Source organism: Diplodia seriata (assembly GCF_021436955.1).
Source record: "Diplodia seriata strain FDS-637 chromosome Unknown scaffold_12, whole genome shotgun sequence".
Classification (NCBI taxonomy): Eukaryota; Fungi; Ascomycota; class Dothideomycetes; order Botryosphaeriales; family Botryosphaeriaceae; genus Diplodia; species Diplodia seriata.
In genome coordinates, this window is record NW_027117319.1 from 877480 (window position 1) to 895433 (window position 17954).

The 17954-nt window shown below is 43.6% G+C and overlaps 2 protein-coding genes across 2 annotated transcripts; both read right to left on the minus strand.

The window, feature by feature from the left end:
• Window positions 1–723: 723 nt before the first annotated feature.
• Window positions 724–4657, minus strand: SLS55_010397 (uncharacterized protein; the record flags this gene model as incomplete). The annotated part of the gene is made up of 2 exons (XM_066781779.1): window positions 724–1460; window positions 4234–4657. 2 exons carry the CDS (start codon window positions 4655–4657, stop codon window positions 724–726), a joined length of 1161 nt encoding a protein of 386 aa, XP_066628062.1.
• A 454-nt stretch (window positions 4658–5111) lies between these two features.
• Window positions 5112–6271, minus strand: SLS55_010398 (uncharacterized protein; the record flags this gene model as incomplete). Its single annotated transcript, XM_066781780.1, has 3 exons — window positions 5112–5724; window positions 5772–5904; window positions 5953–6271. 3 exons carry the CDS (start codon window positions 6269–6271, stop codon window positions 5112–5114), a joined length of 1065 nt encoding a protein of 354 aa, XP_066628063.1.
• Between the last annotated feature and the right edge of the window lie 11683 nt (window positions 6272–17954).

Consider the following 17954-nt stretch of genomic DNA (forward strand, 5'->3'; position numbering starts at 1 on the left):
TCCATATCGAATGATAGAGCGGTGACTCGAGCAAGGCGTCGTTGTGGCGTTGCTACTGGCGCCGTTGTTCCGTCAAGTACGGGTGTACTGCGAGGCTGTACAAAGTGGCGATATTTTGCCACCCGAAAGCTTTTAAGTTTTGCCCCGCATGCACTCATCTGTTTTCGGCGACTCGGTACGCTGTTGCCTGAAAGCATGCATATCCCCAGCCAGGGGAGTCATTGGACTACTTACCGAGCTTCACATACGTACCGGGTTTAGCGGCAAAAGTTCAGATCGGCATGGCTACACAAGGGGAAAACTAAATGACAAGGTGGCCAAAAAGTAACCAGAGACGAAGATGAGGTCCGATCTTTGGTGGATTGCCTGATCTTTGCAAACAAGTAAAGATCTTTGCCTGTTTGTCAGCATATGTACACGGGCCACTATCGTGAGATTCCTATGGCATTTTGCCCCGATTCGGTAATAACCGCCCTCTCTAACCTGATCGGTATTCAGAAGAGGGGAATGCAGGGCTGGAGGGAGAGAGGAGGGGGGGCCTATGATTACCGAATCGGAAGAAAACATTATAGGAGTGGCCCGTGTATACGCCTACCGAACAACTAAGCATTTTGCAAACAGCCACGCCTTACGATCCTTGTATGGTTGATCAATTAAAACAAACAAAGAGAAGCAAACATGGTTACTTATTGGCCACCTTGCTAAAGAGAGACCATTCCAATCCTAAACACCTTCGCGACGCGACTGCTTCATGGTATCCGCAGCGAATTCCGAGAGCTGCGACGTAAACTCCACCCATTCGAGATCTCGCTCACTCAGAGCCTCATTCTTGGCCTTCGAACCGCTGATCCTTTCAAGCAAAGCATCTCGCCGCGGGTGAGGAGCCGAGATATCATCCCACCACCTCTTATTGGTAGAACCGCTGAAGATCTGTACCGCAGCAAGCATGATCATTCGGCCGCTGAACTCATAGCAGATTTGCTCAACCTCTATTCCCTCCGTATCGAGCCATCGGCGGGCCAGGTTGGCATCATGATACTTCGTTTGAAGTATCCAGCTCAGGAAGATAAGAATCACAAGGCTGACGCCATCCCATCCCTTCTGCCCCGCAACAAACGTCGTGGCCAGGAGCTGCAAGACATGCGCGAAGCGGAACCATCGCGCTGCCAGCTGCGACGCAAAGTCCTTTGGGATTTGAATCATGGGTTTGTTTAGGAGGGTGTCGACGACGCTTCTGTCGCCGATGTGGAGATGCCACTCCATTGCGTTCTGGTGGGTGGCGACTAGCATACAAGCGTTCTGCTGAGTCTCGTTGCTCTCAAGATAGCCAGGTGGTCGACTGATGAGGACGATGCTGGTAGCCAGTTGAGAGATCGCGCTGCTGAGTAGGACGACCGAGGTTCCGTAGGCCCCAATCAGGGACAGTACGGTGGCGATGCCGAGTAGAAGCACGAAGACACCTATGCGAAACCAAACAGATAGGAGAATTCGATCCAGCCTTAGGATGAAACTTCGTTGCGGTATCTTTCTCCGGAACCGAAAGATCCGGAGGGTCTGGTAGCGACGAAAGCACTGTGGTCCAGACTTTGGGATTGAGCTACCTTGACTCGAAGCGGAGGTGTCGGAGTCGGAACAGCTGCTTCCATGACCCGGTGACGAAGTTCGAGAGGGCGGCTTGGGTAGGTGCTCAGGCAATCGGATGATATCTCCCGTCCCTCTTTTCATGACGAGATCCACAATTCTGGAACTTGCGGCTCCGTTGGCGCACGGAAATACACTTCCCCACAAGACGTCCCATACAGTGCGACTGGTCCCACCTCTCGTGCTTGCTTGATCGAAAAACTCCGGGCCGCGCTCAAGAAGTCGTGCCATCCCCGCAAGGGTGCCGAGCTTTGGGAAAAGGCTGAGAGAAAGCCGTCCCAATAGAGCAACTTCGCCGGTTGTTCGGTAGTCGTGCCGGTGGCTGGCCAGGTGACAGGCAAGGGGGATGATGGCCACCCATTCTGAGACAATGTTTGGAAGCGCGGGAAGAGCGAGAAAAGGAGGGACGTTGAGCTCTCCAAGGCGAGGGTCAACGCTCGAGAGAAATACTGCCATCTCGATTCCTTTTCTTGCTTAGTCGATAGAACCTGCAGTCGAAAGCTCAGTAAAGTCGTCTTGGTCAAACGCCGAGGAGCAACGTCTGTGTGGTCAAGGCTAAGTATTAGTCGGGGTAGGCGACTTTAACGTCCAGAGAGTCAGCCTCTGTACCGCCTTGCACATAAATATAGGTCTTCCAATTATCTTCAGTACTGTCAGCCTCGTCTATACTTCACCAGCGGGGTGGGAAGGGTAAAGATAGAATAGATGGTAAAGTCCAATATGCCTTGGTGGCAAACTGGCTGTGCAAAGAGGCTGTGGCAGTGACGTGTGGGGGCGAGGAATGATTGCGAGCGCACTAATACGATATCGACAGGGATGGATCTGCCAAGGCTGAAATTGTCCGAGGAGGCATTGAAGAATAAGTGTTGGAACTACAGACCGGTAATTCTAAAACAGACTCGATAAAAGCAGAAACTTATATGATTTTGATAGCATCCATTCTGGAATTTTGAGCGGGTGGTTCATAAATGTATTCGAACTATGGCTAGAGAACATAGGGGAAGAAAAGCCTTGGTGGGGGCCTATGTAACCATCTAAGTCTAATGGCTTTTGTCGGCTCCGCACATTGGTGTTTCGTCTTAATAACTTGTTGGCACATGCCAAGCATTATAACGTGGTATAATGGCTTTCGTAAGAGCCTCGTTGACTGTTTGGAACACCAAACATCACTTACAGTAACCTTTTTGCTTAGAACCAAGCATCATTTAGAGAGTAAAGATCGGAGTGAGCCTTACGAACATTGAAAAAAGCCTGTCGGGACTCACCCTCTGTCCAAATATTCGTGCGTCCCGGAAGAAATCTACATCGACTCCCAGGTAACGCCCCCACAATCATGGACACACGCCTTGCACGAGTGCACGGACCCCCGTAGCCAATTCAAGACCGGATCAGGCATCGATGAAAGTTGTCTGATCTACAGAGAAGTTGAGATCGAACTCATCGTAACTTGCAGGATCGTGGTGTACTGCAATCGAAACACGCCCCCCCACTAACCTTGCGGTCGCCGTTATTATGTAGCAACAAGTAGGACGCCTACCCATGTGGGTTTTTTCCTTTCCTCATACATTTTCATCTGTCACTCAATGCCATTTTGCAATCAATTCATATCTGTAGTATCGAACAGCATCCATTTAACACTATCTTTCTCAAGACAAACCTATCGACTCCGCCAAACCAGTCGAGAGAGGAGTACAGGAACCAGCCCAGTCCTCCCAAAACCCAACCACCACGACAGCTCATCCTCCATCAAGGCGAACCCCAACGCCCCCCTCACTCACTCCCCATCCAACGCCTTCCGCACCCCCGCCAACAACGCCCCCAGATACCTAACATCCCAGCCCTGCCCCAAACACCCAAACACGCCCTTCCACCCCACCATCCTAAACTTAACCTCCCACGGCCCCCCGCCCGCCCGCGGCGCCGCCCCCGCCGGCCACGCCGCCGTCCCAGCCCCCGCCACAAGATGCCTCAGCCTCACCCCCGGCTGCTCCAACCCCACACACCTCCCCTCCTCCACCGCACGCCCATCCTCCGCCTTCAGCACCAGCGCCACCGGCAGCCCCCGCACAACGCTCTCGTCCCCCGCCATCCCGCGTATCCACGTCGGGACCTCGACGACGGCTTCGGCGACCGCGGTGTGCGTGGTCAGCCTGTCCCACGACGGCCAGGATAGAGCGACGGTGGCGATGGCGACGCCGATGGTGAGGGGGCGGGAGGAAGAGAAGGGGTGCGCGAGGTGGCGGAGGAGGTGGGGGGTGGAGTCGGGGCTGTGGGGGGTGCCTGAGAAGGGGGGGAAGTGCGAGAGGGCGCGGGGCAGGGGGAGGGTGGCGAGGGCGGTGGTGAGGTGGGTGTGGGTGGTGGGGGGTAAGGTGGTCAGGTGGCTGCCGCGGAGGGGGTTGGTGGGGTCGAGGTACGTGGTCGGGTCGATGCGGGGGGGAGGGGAGGGGTGGTCGTCGGCGGGGGTGTTGGTGCTGGTGCTGGTGCGGCTGTTGGTGCTGGTGCGGTTGCTGGTGCCGGCGTTGGGGTTGGGGGGTGGGCGGCGAGTGCTGCTGCTTGCTGTGGTGGTGCAGGGGAATCTGGTGCTGCTACTACTGCTACCAGGGGCCTTGCTACGAGCGGCAGTGGGCTTACTCTCCCGGTGCGGCCACGCGGGCAATGGCGAGAACATGTCGCCGCCGTCCAACTTGTGTGGGTTCCAGTGCGAGACCCCTAAGCTACCCGAAGCCTTGGCCGCATTGAGAAGCTGAGAAATGCGCTTAGGGTACTCGTCTGCGGCCGGCTTTGTGAACAGCCACTCCTCCACTTCGCGCAGTGCCACGAAGGTAAAGCCCAGCTCCTGCTGAGCTCGAGCGGCGTTGCCGCCGGAAACTACGTGGTCTGGATGCAAGAGCATTTGGAGACGGCGCATGTAGCTCCGCATGACTGCATAGTCGGGAGCAGGGCTGTAGGGGCTGATGCCCAAGATGTCGCACGCTTCACCCGGTGAGAGGTGAAAAGTGAAGGGGATTCCCGCCATTGTCGTGTGGAAGTGATGATGAATTGAATATGGAACTGGGTATCGTGAGCTGCATTTAATGTTAGCGTTACACATTGTCCATGTGCGCTGTTACAAAACAAGACGATTGTCTTTCTTTGACCCTTCCGCCGCCCAGGCTTTCTTTGTTGAATGCTTTTTGCTCTTTGTCGTCGTCCACTCCATGCCCAGCTTATTGAATCAGTCCAACAGATTTCCCAGCAGCTCCTTCTCCGGCGCAATATACATCGTATGTACCGTCGACCGCATGGACTTTCATTAGGGCCTAGTTGATAGTGCTAGTAGTAGCGCCTTAGCAGCTTCTATGTCAACACGGCAGATGGACGCGTGAATGGTCGACTCAAAACCGCATGCACAAAGTGAAGAAATATCTGTATATCGATATCAACTACCTTGCCTTTGGGTTTTATCTCGTTTCTCTTCCTCGCCTCATCTCTCATACCGGCCCCAACAGTCGGATCGGAGTATCCAATGTTTTTGTAGGGTCCGGATAATAATACGAACAAACGGCAATAATCAGGTAAGCCACGAGACAAAGGAAACCCCTCAGGTAGTCGCTCTTCCCGTCTCTCAAGAACCCGCCGACCACCAAGATGGCCAGGATGAGAACAATTGCTTGGAAAGGCTCGAAGGCCAAGGTCATGTTTTTCCCAACACCCCAGCCGATAAAGATGATTATGGGGGTGATGAGCATCACAGTCTGGATGCAAGAGCCGATGACGTGAAACAATGCAAAGTTCATCCGGTTGTCGGAGGCGTCGCCAATGGCTGTAAGGTGCTCGGCCGCTTTTTCGATGACCGGCACCAGAATCAATCCGACGAATGCGTCCTTGACGTGGCGCTCCTCTACGATGAAGTGAATCTGATCCACCAGCAGGTATGCGATGCAGCATACACACGTAACGGAGATGACGAGGGCCAGGATGCACTCGCTCAGGCTGAGCTTGTCCTCCTCGACAGCCTTGTCGTGATTTTCGCCCACTATCAAATCGTGATTAAAGACGTCGGAATACAGGCTGCGGTGTGAGTTTGTTTGGTACCACAGGTAGCTGGGTGGGTCAGCAGCTGGGCGGAACGAATCGCATTCATGACTTACACCATGTAGGAGGCCAGGAGGATGAAGGCGGTCCCACGGCTAATCTTCAGACCGTCCACGTCAAAGTCCCCGGTTCCACCATATTCGGTGTCCTGGAGGGTGTTGATGTAGGCGGAGGGAAGGATCAGCGCCACTGTCGATTATTAGAGCCAGCCTACAGTTCCCAAAACAGCAAACTTACTGCCGGCGACCAAGATGAGTCCCCCGCCAACTTCGCCAATCGCGGCGTGGAATTGCTGCTCCTCGCGTTTCATGCCGCCGATGAAGAAACACAACCCAATGCAGAACAAAAGATTGGCCAGAACCGAGCCGAGGATTGCCGCTTGGATGATCTGGATCGGATCGAATGTGTCCGTGGCAGTCCTGGTGATGAGAATCGTAAAGACAACCATTTCAACAATGGATCCCAAAGTCGTTTCCATGATCAGGCCAACCACATTGTAGACCTTGCGGACGATCTGCTCGCCGCCGAAGCCAATCAAGTTGGCCGCCGGGACCATGGCGATGTAGTTGAGGATGAAGATTGCGAGATGCCAGCTGCCCGACTCATCGTGACGCTTGGCGAAGCCCTGTCATCCTATCAGCACGATGCCTGAAGCCTCCGTCCGTTCCTTCCGTGGTGACAAACAATGACGATGGCCACGGGCACGACGACCCATAAAACGTTGAAATACCTGCACGGCGCGGAATGGTTGAAGCAGGTGCGGACAAAGTGCCCGAGGTGGATGCCATGATGCCCACTTTCGCCGAAATCGTGGATTCCAAACACAGTCCGACTTCTTCTCGTCGCGGGTTCTGTGCCGCCGGCTTCAAGTGTGCTCAGGTCCGAAGCGTCGAAGCGCTCTTCGCTCATGTCTTGATGGCACGCCATCAGTCTTGGCGCTTGGCGAGTGTTTCGACAAGAAGCATTGGTGATTGAGCAAAGCTAAATGTATTGTCCGGATAAGGCGGGACCAGGGTGTTGCAAATCGGCCGAGGCTGCACCGGATCTTCGTCTTAGGCGGTGTGGTCGCCTTCGACGTGACGTGGCATTTGCATCGCGGTGAGTTGTTGAGTAGATTCAAACAGCGTCCACTGGAGACAGAATGAGTGCGCAAGAAAAGGGGGTGGACGGATGTTCGGTGCGACTTAACCGTTGTGGGGTTGATCGGGATGCCGTCTACCCGCATATTTGTGGACACTATTCCACTTTTTCGCGCCACCCCGACTACTCAGCTTTAGCAAACAGTGTCTTGGGGAACTCTAGGGGATTCAACTACTTGGGTATGAACTTACTGCTCGGCTGGCTCAGGTTCATACTCATTCTTGTTCTGTGTTCAACACGCGGCATCCTCTTCCACATGCCACGCGTTGATCGTCTCCGCGTCCAAGGGCACCAGCGGATCAGCCTGGAGGCCCCGCTCCTTGCTCAACCTCCTGGACCATCTTGTTGGACGCCCAACCGGATCTCCGGCAGATCACCCTTTACCTCCATCTCGAACTCCATCTCCCTTGCCACTGAGTAGGTTATGGCACATCTCCTCGTCCCTTCACTTCCTCACTGGCTATATCTCGCTCTCTGTCGAGCTATAGCGACTTATGGAGATGCAAGCCTGCGGTGTGAATGATTGGGCTAGATATGTAACCACTACATTCCACTCAGCGTCACTGCTTGTTTCCGGTGGCACTCCATTTTCCACTTTTGCATACTTATACGATCAGCGAAGTGCTATCGTATTTTGCTGCCTGCTTGTAAGTACAGACGTAGGAGCGATGAGCATTTGCAATCGACAGCGGTAGGAAATTCCACGAGGCTATAGGTCATGAGAATAGGAGGCAAGGGGACCTACCATACGGCAACCAGTAACAAAGAGGGAAAAGCGGCGATGGCAAGGGAAATCATAAGAAGAGGCCACAAAGTGGTGCAATTTGCGGGGGTGGAGGCAGGGCTTCCAGTCAATCTAAGAATTAACCAATCTGAATCAATTTCAAATTGGAAACTAAGATTTCATTTTACTTACCTAATTTAGGGGCCGAATTGACAACCTAATTCCGTCCCTAAATTTAACTAATTAATTTAATCAATCTAGTGCCGAAACCGGCCGCTAGAATAATAGGCGACCTTATTCGGCGACGAAGAACGTAATTTCGATATAAAAATACGTTAAATTAGTTACGTTTACGGCTAGAACGATATAAGTAGACGTTCGTTTATAATTATAAGACTAATATACGTAGTATTAAGTTTCTTAAGGCTAAACTAGCCGTATACGGCTAGCTTTCGCGCGGTCCGCGTAAAGTAATATTACTCTAATAAACTTCGTTCTTAATCTTCTTATCTTCTATATCTATTATATATTAATACTATTATACTATACTACGCGTTTTTATTAATCTAAGCGACTTAAAGTTTAAGTTATACTATTACGACATGTTAAAAAAATTTCTAGTCGTATTAAGGTAGATAATAGTTTTTCCGCCGACTATAAAGATAAGAATTATAATCGCGTTTTACTAGAGATTATATTACTAATCGCGACGTCGTTTAACGTTACTTTAATCTATATTTAAGCGTCTAGAATTCTTCTTAGCCTATAATCTATTCTTAATTTACTATAAATAACTACTTTACTACTATTAAAAGTAAGCGTAAGAGTAAGGCTCGCGCCTTCGAGCCTACTATTTCTTTTAGGCGCTCGTCGCGTAGTGGCGACGCGTCTATTATTAACGCGACTTCTTTTTCTAGTCGCCTACTTCGTAGCGTAACGCGTAATATAACCGCTAATCGTTTTATCTCTCTCGCTAATATATCTATAGCTAACGTAGGCGAAGGTTCTTTTAAATCTTCTCTTACTACTTTAACGTCTTTAAATACGAATCGCGACGCTAAAAGAGCTCGTAAGCGCGTTCGCCGCGAGATCGCCCTATTAGATATCTCTTGCGACTTCTCGTCTAAACCTACCGCCGCCGCCGCCGCCGTCTTTAGTAGTAGTACTACTACTACTACTATTACTACCGCCGCCGCCGCTAACGATACCGTCGCTACTTTACTATTAACCGCTATCTACGTTTACGCCGACGCGTTTTACCGCCTCTCTATTCTATTCTTCTTCGCATCTATCGTACTAGATAGCCCGGAGAAGAAGAGTCTAAATACTACTAATTTACCGCCTAGGCTTATTCTCGCGAAGCGTAATAGAAATAGGGTTTAATTCTTCGTATACTAATATAGATATCTCTACGTTAATAGCGTCGATAAGCTTTATTAGATCTATAAGATATATAGATAATCTCTCTAGCTATTATAATATTACTAATATTACGTATTATTCTTTAGACAATTAATACGGCAATTTAAATACCTATATTTTTAAGGTTTAAGATTTAACTACTAACGCGATTAGATATCTTCGTAAGAAGTATTAAATCGAGCTAGTAAGATTACGAGACTAGATACTATAGTAGATACGTATACTAAACTTCGTAACCTTTCGTATAGTAAAGAAGTAGCGGCGTCGCTTTATTATTTAGATAATCTTATATAATATTATATTTCTCGTAGTAATAAGCGATGCTCTAAAGTAGCTATTTATAATACTTAGTTTCGTTATTAGTAATACCTTCTCTAATTTCTTAACTACTATTTATAAGTAGATGCTCGGCTTATTTACTATATATAAGAAGAAGGTTAAAGAGTCTCTTCGTAATACGAAGACTTATATTTATCTCTTATTTAACGGCTAGAGCTCTTAAGAATTAGTTTATAACGTCTTCGTAATCTTCGCTTACTATATTAACGCCTTTAGTATTCGCCGAGTAATTTCTCTTACGCTATAATCGTTTAAAGAATCTTATATAGGCTCTAATATTTAATGCCGAAAGGCACCGTCACGAATAATAGAAGGTAAAAAGTAAATCTTATATATAATAATATATAAGGATCGTACCTCTAAGAAGCGGAATTCTACCTATCTACTTCGTAACTATCTAAACTAGAACTTTCTTTAAAGAACCCTATTCGAGATTCTAATATAGAAACTCGATTCTAACTCGTAATCTAGAAACCCGATTCTAACTCGTAATCTAGAAACTCGATCTTAACTCGTAATCTAGAAACCCGATTCTAACTCGTAATCTAGAAACTCGATTCTAACTCGTAATCTAGAAACCCGATTCTAACTCGTAATCTAGAAACCCGATCTTAACTCGTAATCTCGAAACGGGATCTTATTCTACAATTTAAGAACGGGATCTTATCCTCTAATCTAGAAACGTAATTTAATATAATAATATCGAATTCTTCTCTATATACCGATATTATAACATCTTTCCGGCCTTCGTTTAATAGGTTCTATCTATTAGATTCTCTTATAACTCGGTAGCTCTATATCGTAGTAGTAAGTAATCGTTATTTCGTATTTCTTTAATACGTAGAGGCTCGCCTCCGCTACTATTACTTATTGCGCGCAAAAATTAAGGCCTATACTAGAAATCTACGCTCGCTATTTACTTAGTTACTAAAATAGGGAAAGAAAAATAGAGAAAAAAGATCGAAATAGAGAAAATTTATATCGTTTTCGTTCTATCGCTACGTAGCGGTTTACCTCCGCTACTATTACTTATTTCTAAACTTATCTTACAAAATTAAAAAAAGAAAAATAAAATAGAGAGAAAGCTAGTTTTGCGCCCGCGGTATAGTTTAACGTCTTTATCTTCTAGAACGGCTTTCGCGGCCTAGTACGATAGCGTTTGCTAAGTTCTTAGCCTCTTAAATAGAGATCTCTAATTAGAAATTACTATCTATCGAGGTATCTCCGCCGATTTCTAATACTACGCTAGTATAGTAGATTCGTTCGCGATATCGTACGCTATTTTCTTATCGCTAATTAGTATTAGGCTAAGTTATACTCTTAGTTTCTTAAGTGTCTTTAATACGTTACTCTTTTTAGTTAGATTCGTATCTATTTCTAAAATCTCTTTAATCTTATCGTCGCTAAGTTTATCCCCGTATAGTACCGCTACGTTAGCTATATTTCGCGCGGTTTAAAATAAGTTCTACTTAGCTTCTCTCTTAGCCTTATTTATCGCTTCGACCGCGGCTTTAGTCTTATCGACTATATTTTATACTAACTCGATCGCTTCGACTAGTATTTCTTATTTCTCTATAGTAGCGACTAGTATTACGGCCGATGCCTAGTTCTTCGTTAATGCCTTCTAGGCTAACTTATCTATCTTAGTAATACTTTTTTCGTAAGTCTTACCTATTTATACTAGAATCTATAGTGCGAAGTACGAGATTCGAGGCTTCTTTCTTTATAGTAATAGCGGGGTAGACGCCGCTTAGTTTTTCGGAGTCTTATACTTAGATTAAGTTCTACGTTCTAATATAGATATTACTAGTACTTTAGCCCTCGTTCTTTTACCTCGCCTTTTAGCGAGCGGGCTCTCTAGAAGCTCGGCGGAGCTACTTTATATCGCTTCGGCCTCTAATTTCGTAGTTTCTAGAATTAAGGTTCTACCGATAATATTCTTTACTAAGACTATAATTTTCTTAAAGGTTATCTTCTTAGCGTTCGTCGATATCTCTAAATCCTCTTAATTCTCGTTAACCTCGTCCGCGTAGTAGACTATATATATAGTATTACTACGAGCGGTAGTAGTAGTTATAGCTTCGTAGTTTCTTATTTACTTTCTAAACTCGAAACCCGAACTAAAGAATTTTAGTAGCGTTTCTATTATCGTAATCTTATACTCTTTAAATGCGTCGTTAAGAACGGCGCTTAGACCGAAGAAGTCGTTTATAGTAAGGGCTTTGTCGTATTCTACGTACGTTAGTATCTAAAGGGCGATCCCCGCCCTTCTTTCTAGTAGAGGTTCTATCGAATTAAAGGTTTCGGCTAGTGTCGAAAAGTCTATTTACTTCGCCTTAGCTACTACCTGCCGATACGGTTGCTTCGCCGAGTAGGTTACGAATTTTATAGTAGGCTTAACTAGTATATAGCCGTCCTTATACCTACGGTATAAGAATTGCTAATTCTTAGTATATAGAACTCTTTAGTCCTACCTTTCGTAGTCTACTTCGTAGTAATAATTAGCTAGATCGACCGTATTCGGGTCGTTAGTTATTACTATATAGAAGCCTCTTTTCTTACCCGCTAAGTCGATCTACGGCTTCGTAGCCCTCGCCTTATCGATATTCTAGAAGGCGTTTTCTACTTCTAGCGATTCTATAAAAATATACTAATCGATCGCCGTATATCCGACGGCTTCGCTCGAACGCTTAATTAGAGTCGAGGCTTCTAGTAGCTTAATACCCTTAATCGAATATCTCTTTATATCGTAGTTGCCCGGCTAGTATAGATAGAGAGCGGATAGCTTAATAATCTTAGTCTTCTCGACGAGCGCTAACATCTAATATACTATATTAGAGAATAATATAACGTAGGCCGAGGGTAGATAGTTAGCGGTAACTCTTATTAGTATATTATATAGCGAGTAGCTCGACACTTCGAAGATGTCGATTTTATGCTTAAATATATTACTTACTTAGAAACTTCTTATAATCGGCTGCCTATAGGCATGGCCGAAAACTTATCGAGAAAATCGAAATTCGCTAGATACTATTATTCTATTATTCTCTTATAGCTCTTCGAGATTCTACGAAATTACTAGGCCTACGGCTTTCTCGTCGCCTTAGATCGATAATTCTACTAAGCTAGCCGAGCGTTCGCTTATCGAGAATATAAAGACTACGTTAGTATTCTACGTTTCGCGCGATAGCTTATTATTATTAACTATCGCGTTAATATAGTAAAACGCCTCTTAGAGGCTAGCTTAATCCGGCGATAGTATCGAAAGTTAGTAATAAACGCGCTGCCTTTCGTTCGTCGCGACCGTCTTAGCGTTTCTTCGATCTAAGTACTTCTAAGTTCTCTAATTAAACTTTAGCACGTGGTATATTTTAAGGCAAATCTTCTTAAACGCCTTATAATTAATCTTCTTAATAAGTTTAGAGTAGTAGTATCTAAGAATTCTTATCGTTAACTCTACGAAAGCTATCGCTAGCTCGTAGTCGTACTAGATATTAGCGCTAATCGCGATTCGCTTAGTTAAAGTACTATATACTAGCTGCTCGAGAAAGTTTAAGGGGTGCTCTAATATATAGTAATAAGCCTACTAGTTCTTTCGTTAGGCTGCTTTTCGTGCCGGCGTTTCTCGCGCGCGATCGGATAAACTATTATTATAGATAGAGTAGAGCGCGCGCGCCTCTATTTCGCGGTACCTCTTTTACCGCGCGCCTTTCGATTCTAAAAGCCGTAAAATCCTACGAATGCGCTAGAAGACTAAAGAAAAATAAAGAAAAAAAAAATAAAAGAAAAATAAAGAAAAAACTATAAAAGAAACTAAATAGAACTATAAACGTTAACTTCTTCTATCTTAACTACGAAATTATACTGCGCGTATCTAATACTTCGTTTCTTCTAGACCTTATTTTTATATAGTAGCTTCTTCTATACCCGCGGTTCTATTTTTTCTCTAACTTTATTCTAGTTTCTAGAACGTCTTTTTCTCGCGCTTCTTCTCTATTACCGCTTTGTTAGATGCGCTTTCTCGTACTTCTATACTAATTCCCGCGCCTTCGATAGCGCCTCTTCTACTATCTACGTGTTATAGGCCGGGCTCTATTCTTTCTATTATACTAGATATTTCTTTACCTTCCGTCCTCTTATTTCGGCTTCTCTTCTATCGAGAAGCCTAGCGATTTTATATGGCGGATCTTTAGCGTTCTATTCTATAATCGGTTCTAGCTCTAGATACTTATTTTTTTCGTACGGGTTCTTTCCTCTTAGTATCGGTTCTAGATAGGCTACGAATATTACTAGATAAATTCTTTATTCGGACGGTATCTATAGCTCGTATACTAGGTTACTAACCTTTCGGCTAATAGTAAATAGTCCGATTCTTTAATACGAGAACTTTTTATCCGTATATTCTCTTATCTTATATTCTTAGTAAAGTTATATAAATACCTAATCTTCTTTCTTTATTCTTAAAGGCTTATGTCTTTTATTATACCTTCTCTTCTAATTCGTCGCCGCGAACGCGATCGCCTCTTAGACCTTTCTTCGGGCTATATCTTTTTTTAGCTCTCTATTTTATAGTATTTTCGCTATTGCCGCTAGGGGATTAGTCCTCGCGTCTATGCCTATTAGTAACTAGTTTAAGATAAACCCCGTAGTCGCATTAACCGCGTTATTTATTAAGGCTTAGATATATAGTAATACCGCCGTCTATTCGATATTCGGGTATAATACTACGTAATAACGTATTACGATCTCGATAGTCTAATTCGTTCGTTCTAATTAACCGTCCGCTTACGGGTAATATACGGTAGTTATATACTAATTAATCTCTAGCCTTTCGTAGGCTTACTTCTAGAATTTAAAAGTAAACTTTAGATTACGGTCTGTTATCTAGATTCTCGAGAATCTCTATCTATAGGCTAGTACTTTTCTTATATATTTATCTGTCTATTTCTCGGCTAACTAGTTCTTCTTTTCTTTAATTAGAAGAATCTTCTTCGTTACTTTATATATAATAGTTAGTAGCGAGTTATAGGCTTTCTACGTCGGTAATAGCCGAACTATAAAATCTATCGTTTAGTATTTTCGCGGGCCCGCTATATCTTAAATCGGCTATAATTTACCGTAGGGCGTATGCCTCTTCGTCGAATAGATCTAGTATATCGAGTAGTACTTTAGATAAGTTCTTAACTTCTTAGCTAGTTTTCGAATTAGAAATTCTATTCTAATTCTATTATACGCTCGCTAGAATTCTTTATAATACTAGTTATTATACGCTATCTAGAAGACTTCTTATTCGACCGAACTAGAAATATATAGTCTATACCTTCTATCTTTCGGGTTTATATAGTAGATTAACTCGTTTCGTAGAAAAAACCTTAGGCCCTATATAGCCTTCGGTACTTTATTAGCTTTCGGGCTTTTAGAATTATCTATATATAGCGCCCTCGCTAGCTACCTTTAACGTGCTCGTCGTCGGCCTTTTCGCCTTTTCGTTCCCGGTAGTTCTACTAGTAGATTCGGTTCCGAACTTAGTTCGAGTATTTCTCGGTCGGGCCCCTCGCTTACTAGTCTTAGCGTCGGCGTCTTTCGATTTATTTACTCTTTCGGCGTTTTCGCGTTTTATACCGCGGCGATTCTTAGCTTCTCTAGCGCGTCCGACTACTCTATCTTCGGCTTCTATACTTTCTATCGCACGTTCTTCTCTATATTTTCTAGCGGATTATTATCTTCGTTCGCTACCTCTTACGCCGCTTCGTTATTCGCGGCTTTATCTTAATCGTATTCTTCTATACGTTTCTACGCCGCTAATATCTTTACTAAATTCTTTCTAGCTCTTTTTCGTGCTTTTACCGCGTCCCTCTCTTTAATGCCGGCTAATACCTCGAGTATCCTCTTCTAGTATAGGTCTTAACCGTAGCCCTACTAGATTCTCTTCTTTATCGTATCGGACATCTCTACTACCGCTACCAAGAAAACCCCGACCGGATCTAAGGTTTCTTTAGACTATTCTAGCACTAGATTCTAGCGATCCCCGATTAATTAGCTTAATACGTCCGGGACTAGATACGTCTTGCTAGGGCGGTAAAATATTCTAAGATTAAATTGCGATATATATTAACTCGCCGTTATAAGCTTTAGATTTATCTTATTTATAGCCGAGATGGTTTATAAGTTATAATACTGCGTAATAAAGATAGCTACGTAGTAATTTATAAAGAAGTAGATACTCTTTCTTAATTCTATATAGAGCATATACTTCGCTTTCCGTAGCACCTATACGATATTAATAACCTTTAATTTCGTTGGCTAGTATCTTATTTCCGCTAATTTTAGAACTCGTAATAGAAAGGTAATCGATTAAATAAGGTCGTCGGCCTACGGCTATACCTTTCTATTTTAAACGTTCGGTTCTAGATTCTCTTTTACGTAGTATAGTAAGGCTTCGAAACCTCGCTTCGACGCATTAATATTTATATATAGTCTTCTCTCCGAATTATAGTAGATTAACTAGAGTAGATTACGTAAGTACTCTCTAATTATCTTATAGGCCGCCCGGCGATTCTCTATAGAAACGACTTTTATGCGCCTAGTATAAGTCTTTCGGGCGCTCCTCTTTACTAGGCTAGACTTTAATAACGCCGTTTTATAATTAATAAGCGGTTTTACGATCTCGGCGTAATAAGAGATTCTAGACTATAGCTATTCGATAGCTCTAATCTAGTACTCTAGATTCTTTAATATCTCGAAAAAGAATATATCTACTAGAGCCTTCGTTCTTTCTTTCGTTAATTAAAGTTCGAATGCGTTTATCCTCTATTCTAATAAGATAATATATAGGTAACTAACGAAACTCTTCTTAGAGTTTAGAGTAATCTCGAACTCGTTTATCTTCTAGAATATCTTTTCGAGATAATCTAGGTAATTCTTTAGTATTCTATCGTAAATAGTTAAATCGTCGATATACGCTCTCGCAAACTCTCTATATTCTCGTAGAATCTAGTTTAGCTGGCGCTAAACGTACGCGACTAAGTTAATAAATTCTATTACCGCGACGTTAAACGACTTTTAGCCTCTATGCGAGTTAACTATAAGTTTATAGCGATTTTACTCTTTAACCTTCTATTAATAAAAGAAAGCCGTCGCATTTACTATAGTAATATATCTAGCGCCTCTTACTACGCTAATAATATTCTCTTAAACTAGAAGAGGGTATAAATCTTTCTAGATAATTCGATTTAGTCCTCGAATATTTACGACGACCCTCGGCTTCTCCGCCTACTATTCGTTCTTATAGATCTACCTCTACGCTACGAATACCGGGAATTTAAATACGATATACTTCTTAGTCTAATATATTTTTTCTTACTTATATAGCTTATCGAACGTTTTATCGATTTATTCTCTATTTCTTATCGCTATTAGATAGACCTTTATAGATAGTTTTATATCGTTCTTCTAATTCTTCTTTAGAGAAATTATTATTAGTCTTTCTTTTAGAATCTAGATAAAATCGTTCTTCTTCGTCTAGATTATAGAATACTTATTAACGACTTTAGCTAACGCTTTTATCGTTATTAGTTTTTCGTAGACGGTTACTTCGTTTCTTAGACGAGTCTTCTTTTCGGGTTAAATTCGATCTACGTTAAAACTAGCCGCTATATAATCTAGACCTTCCGCGATTAACGTGCGCACTAGCGATACGTCTACTATCGTTTCTATTAACTGCTTTCGAGCTACTCGGATTAGCTCGTCGGAATTATTTCTTAACTATACTACCTCGGTTTCTACGTCTATTATATAGGCGTACGTAATTAGCTTTAGATTTAGGCTGCTTATCTTTTACGTCTACTCTAAGATAGGGGTGTATTCGAAATCTCTATTCTAGAGTAGAGCCTTAGTAAAATTTATCCGCACTAGTACTATCGTTTTAGATAAAATTATAGTTATCTCTCTTACTTTTACTCTTATTCCTCTTACTAATTCTTAGAACCTAGGTTTAACTATAATTAGTACTTTAGCGCCCTAGTAACTCTCTATTCTAAGCGTGCTTCTTAGCGTATTAATAACGATCTCTTTCGGGCCCTAAATATTTATTTCTATTAGTAAAGCTTCTTAGACATCGTCGATAAGATAGACTTCGCAATAGAATATAGCTTTAATCTAGAATTTTCTCTTCTTAGCTCGAAATATAAAGAATATTATTATATATTCCGCGCTAGTAAGCTTCTCTCTATTAATTTCTTAGAGTAGTATAGACTGCTTAGTCTTTAAAGCCTAGTATATAGTTTCGACGGCCTAAAGATATACTCTATTCGTTACGCTTATATTCGCTTTAGTATCGACGATTACCTCTACTTTCTTCTTTCTATTACCGAGCTTAGCTATCGCGATTATAAAGTTCTAATTTCGAAACGCTATTTCGGGGTTAGTTTTCGAAGCCGCTTAGAATCTAATCGTAGTACCCGGGTTAAAAGATACTTTTTCTAAGGTCGATACGGGCTCTCGAGATCGCGATCTCGTATATAGTTAGATACTTTTCTTCGGTAGCGCCTTTAATCTAGCTTTCTTAGTTTCTTTTAAGTGGCTCTTACGAATGTGCGTATATATAGCGTTTCTA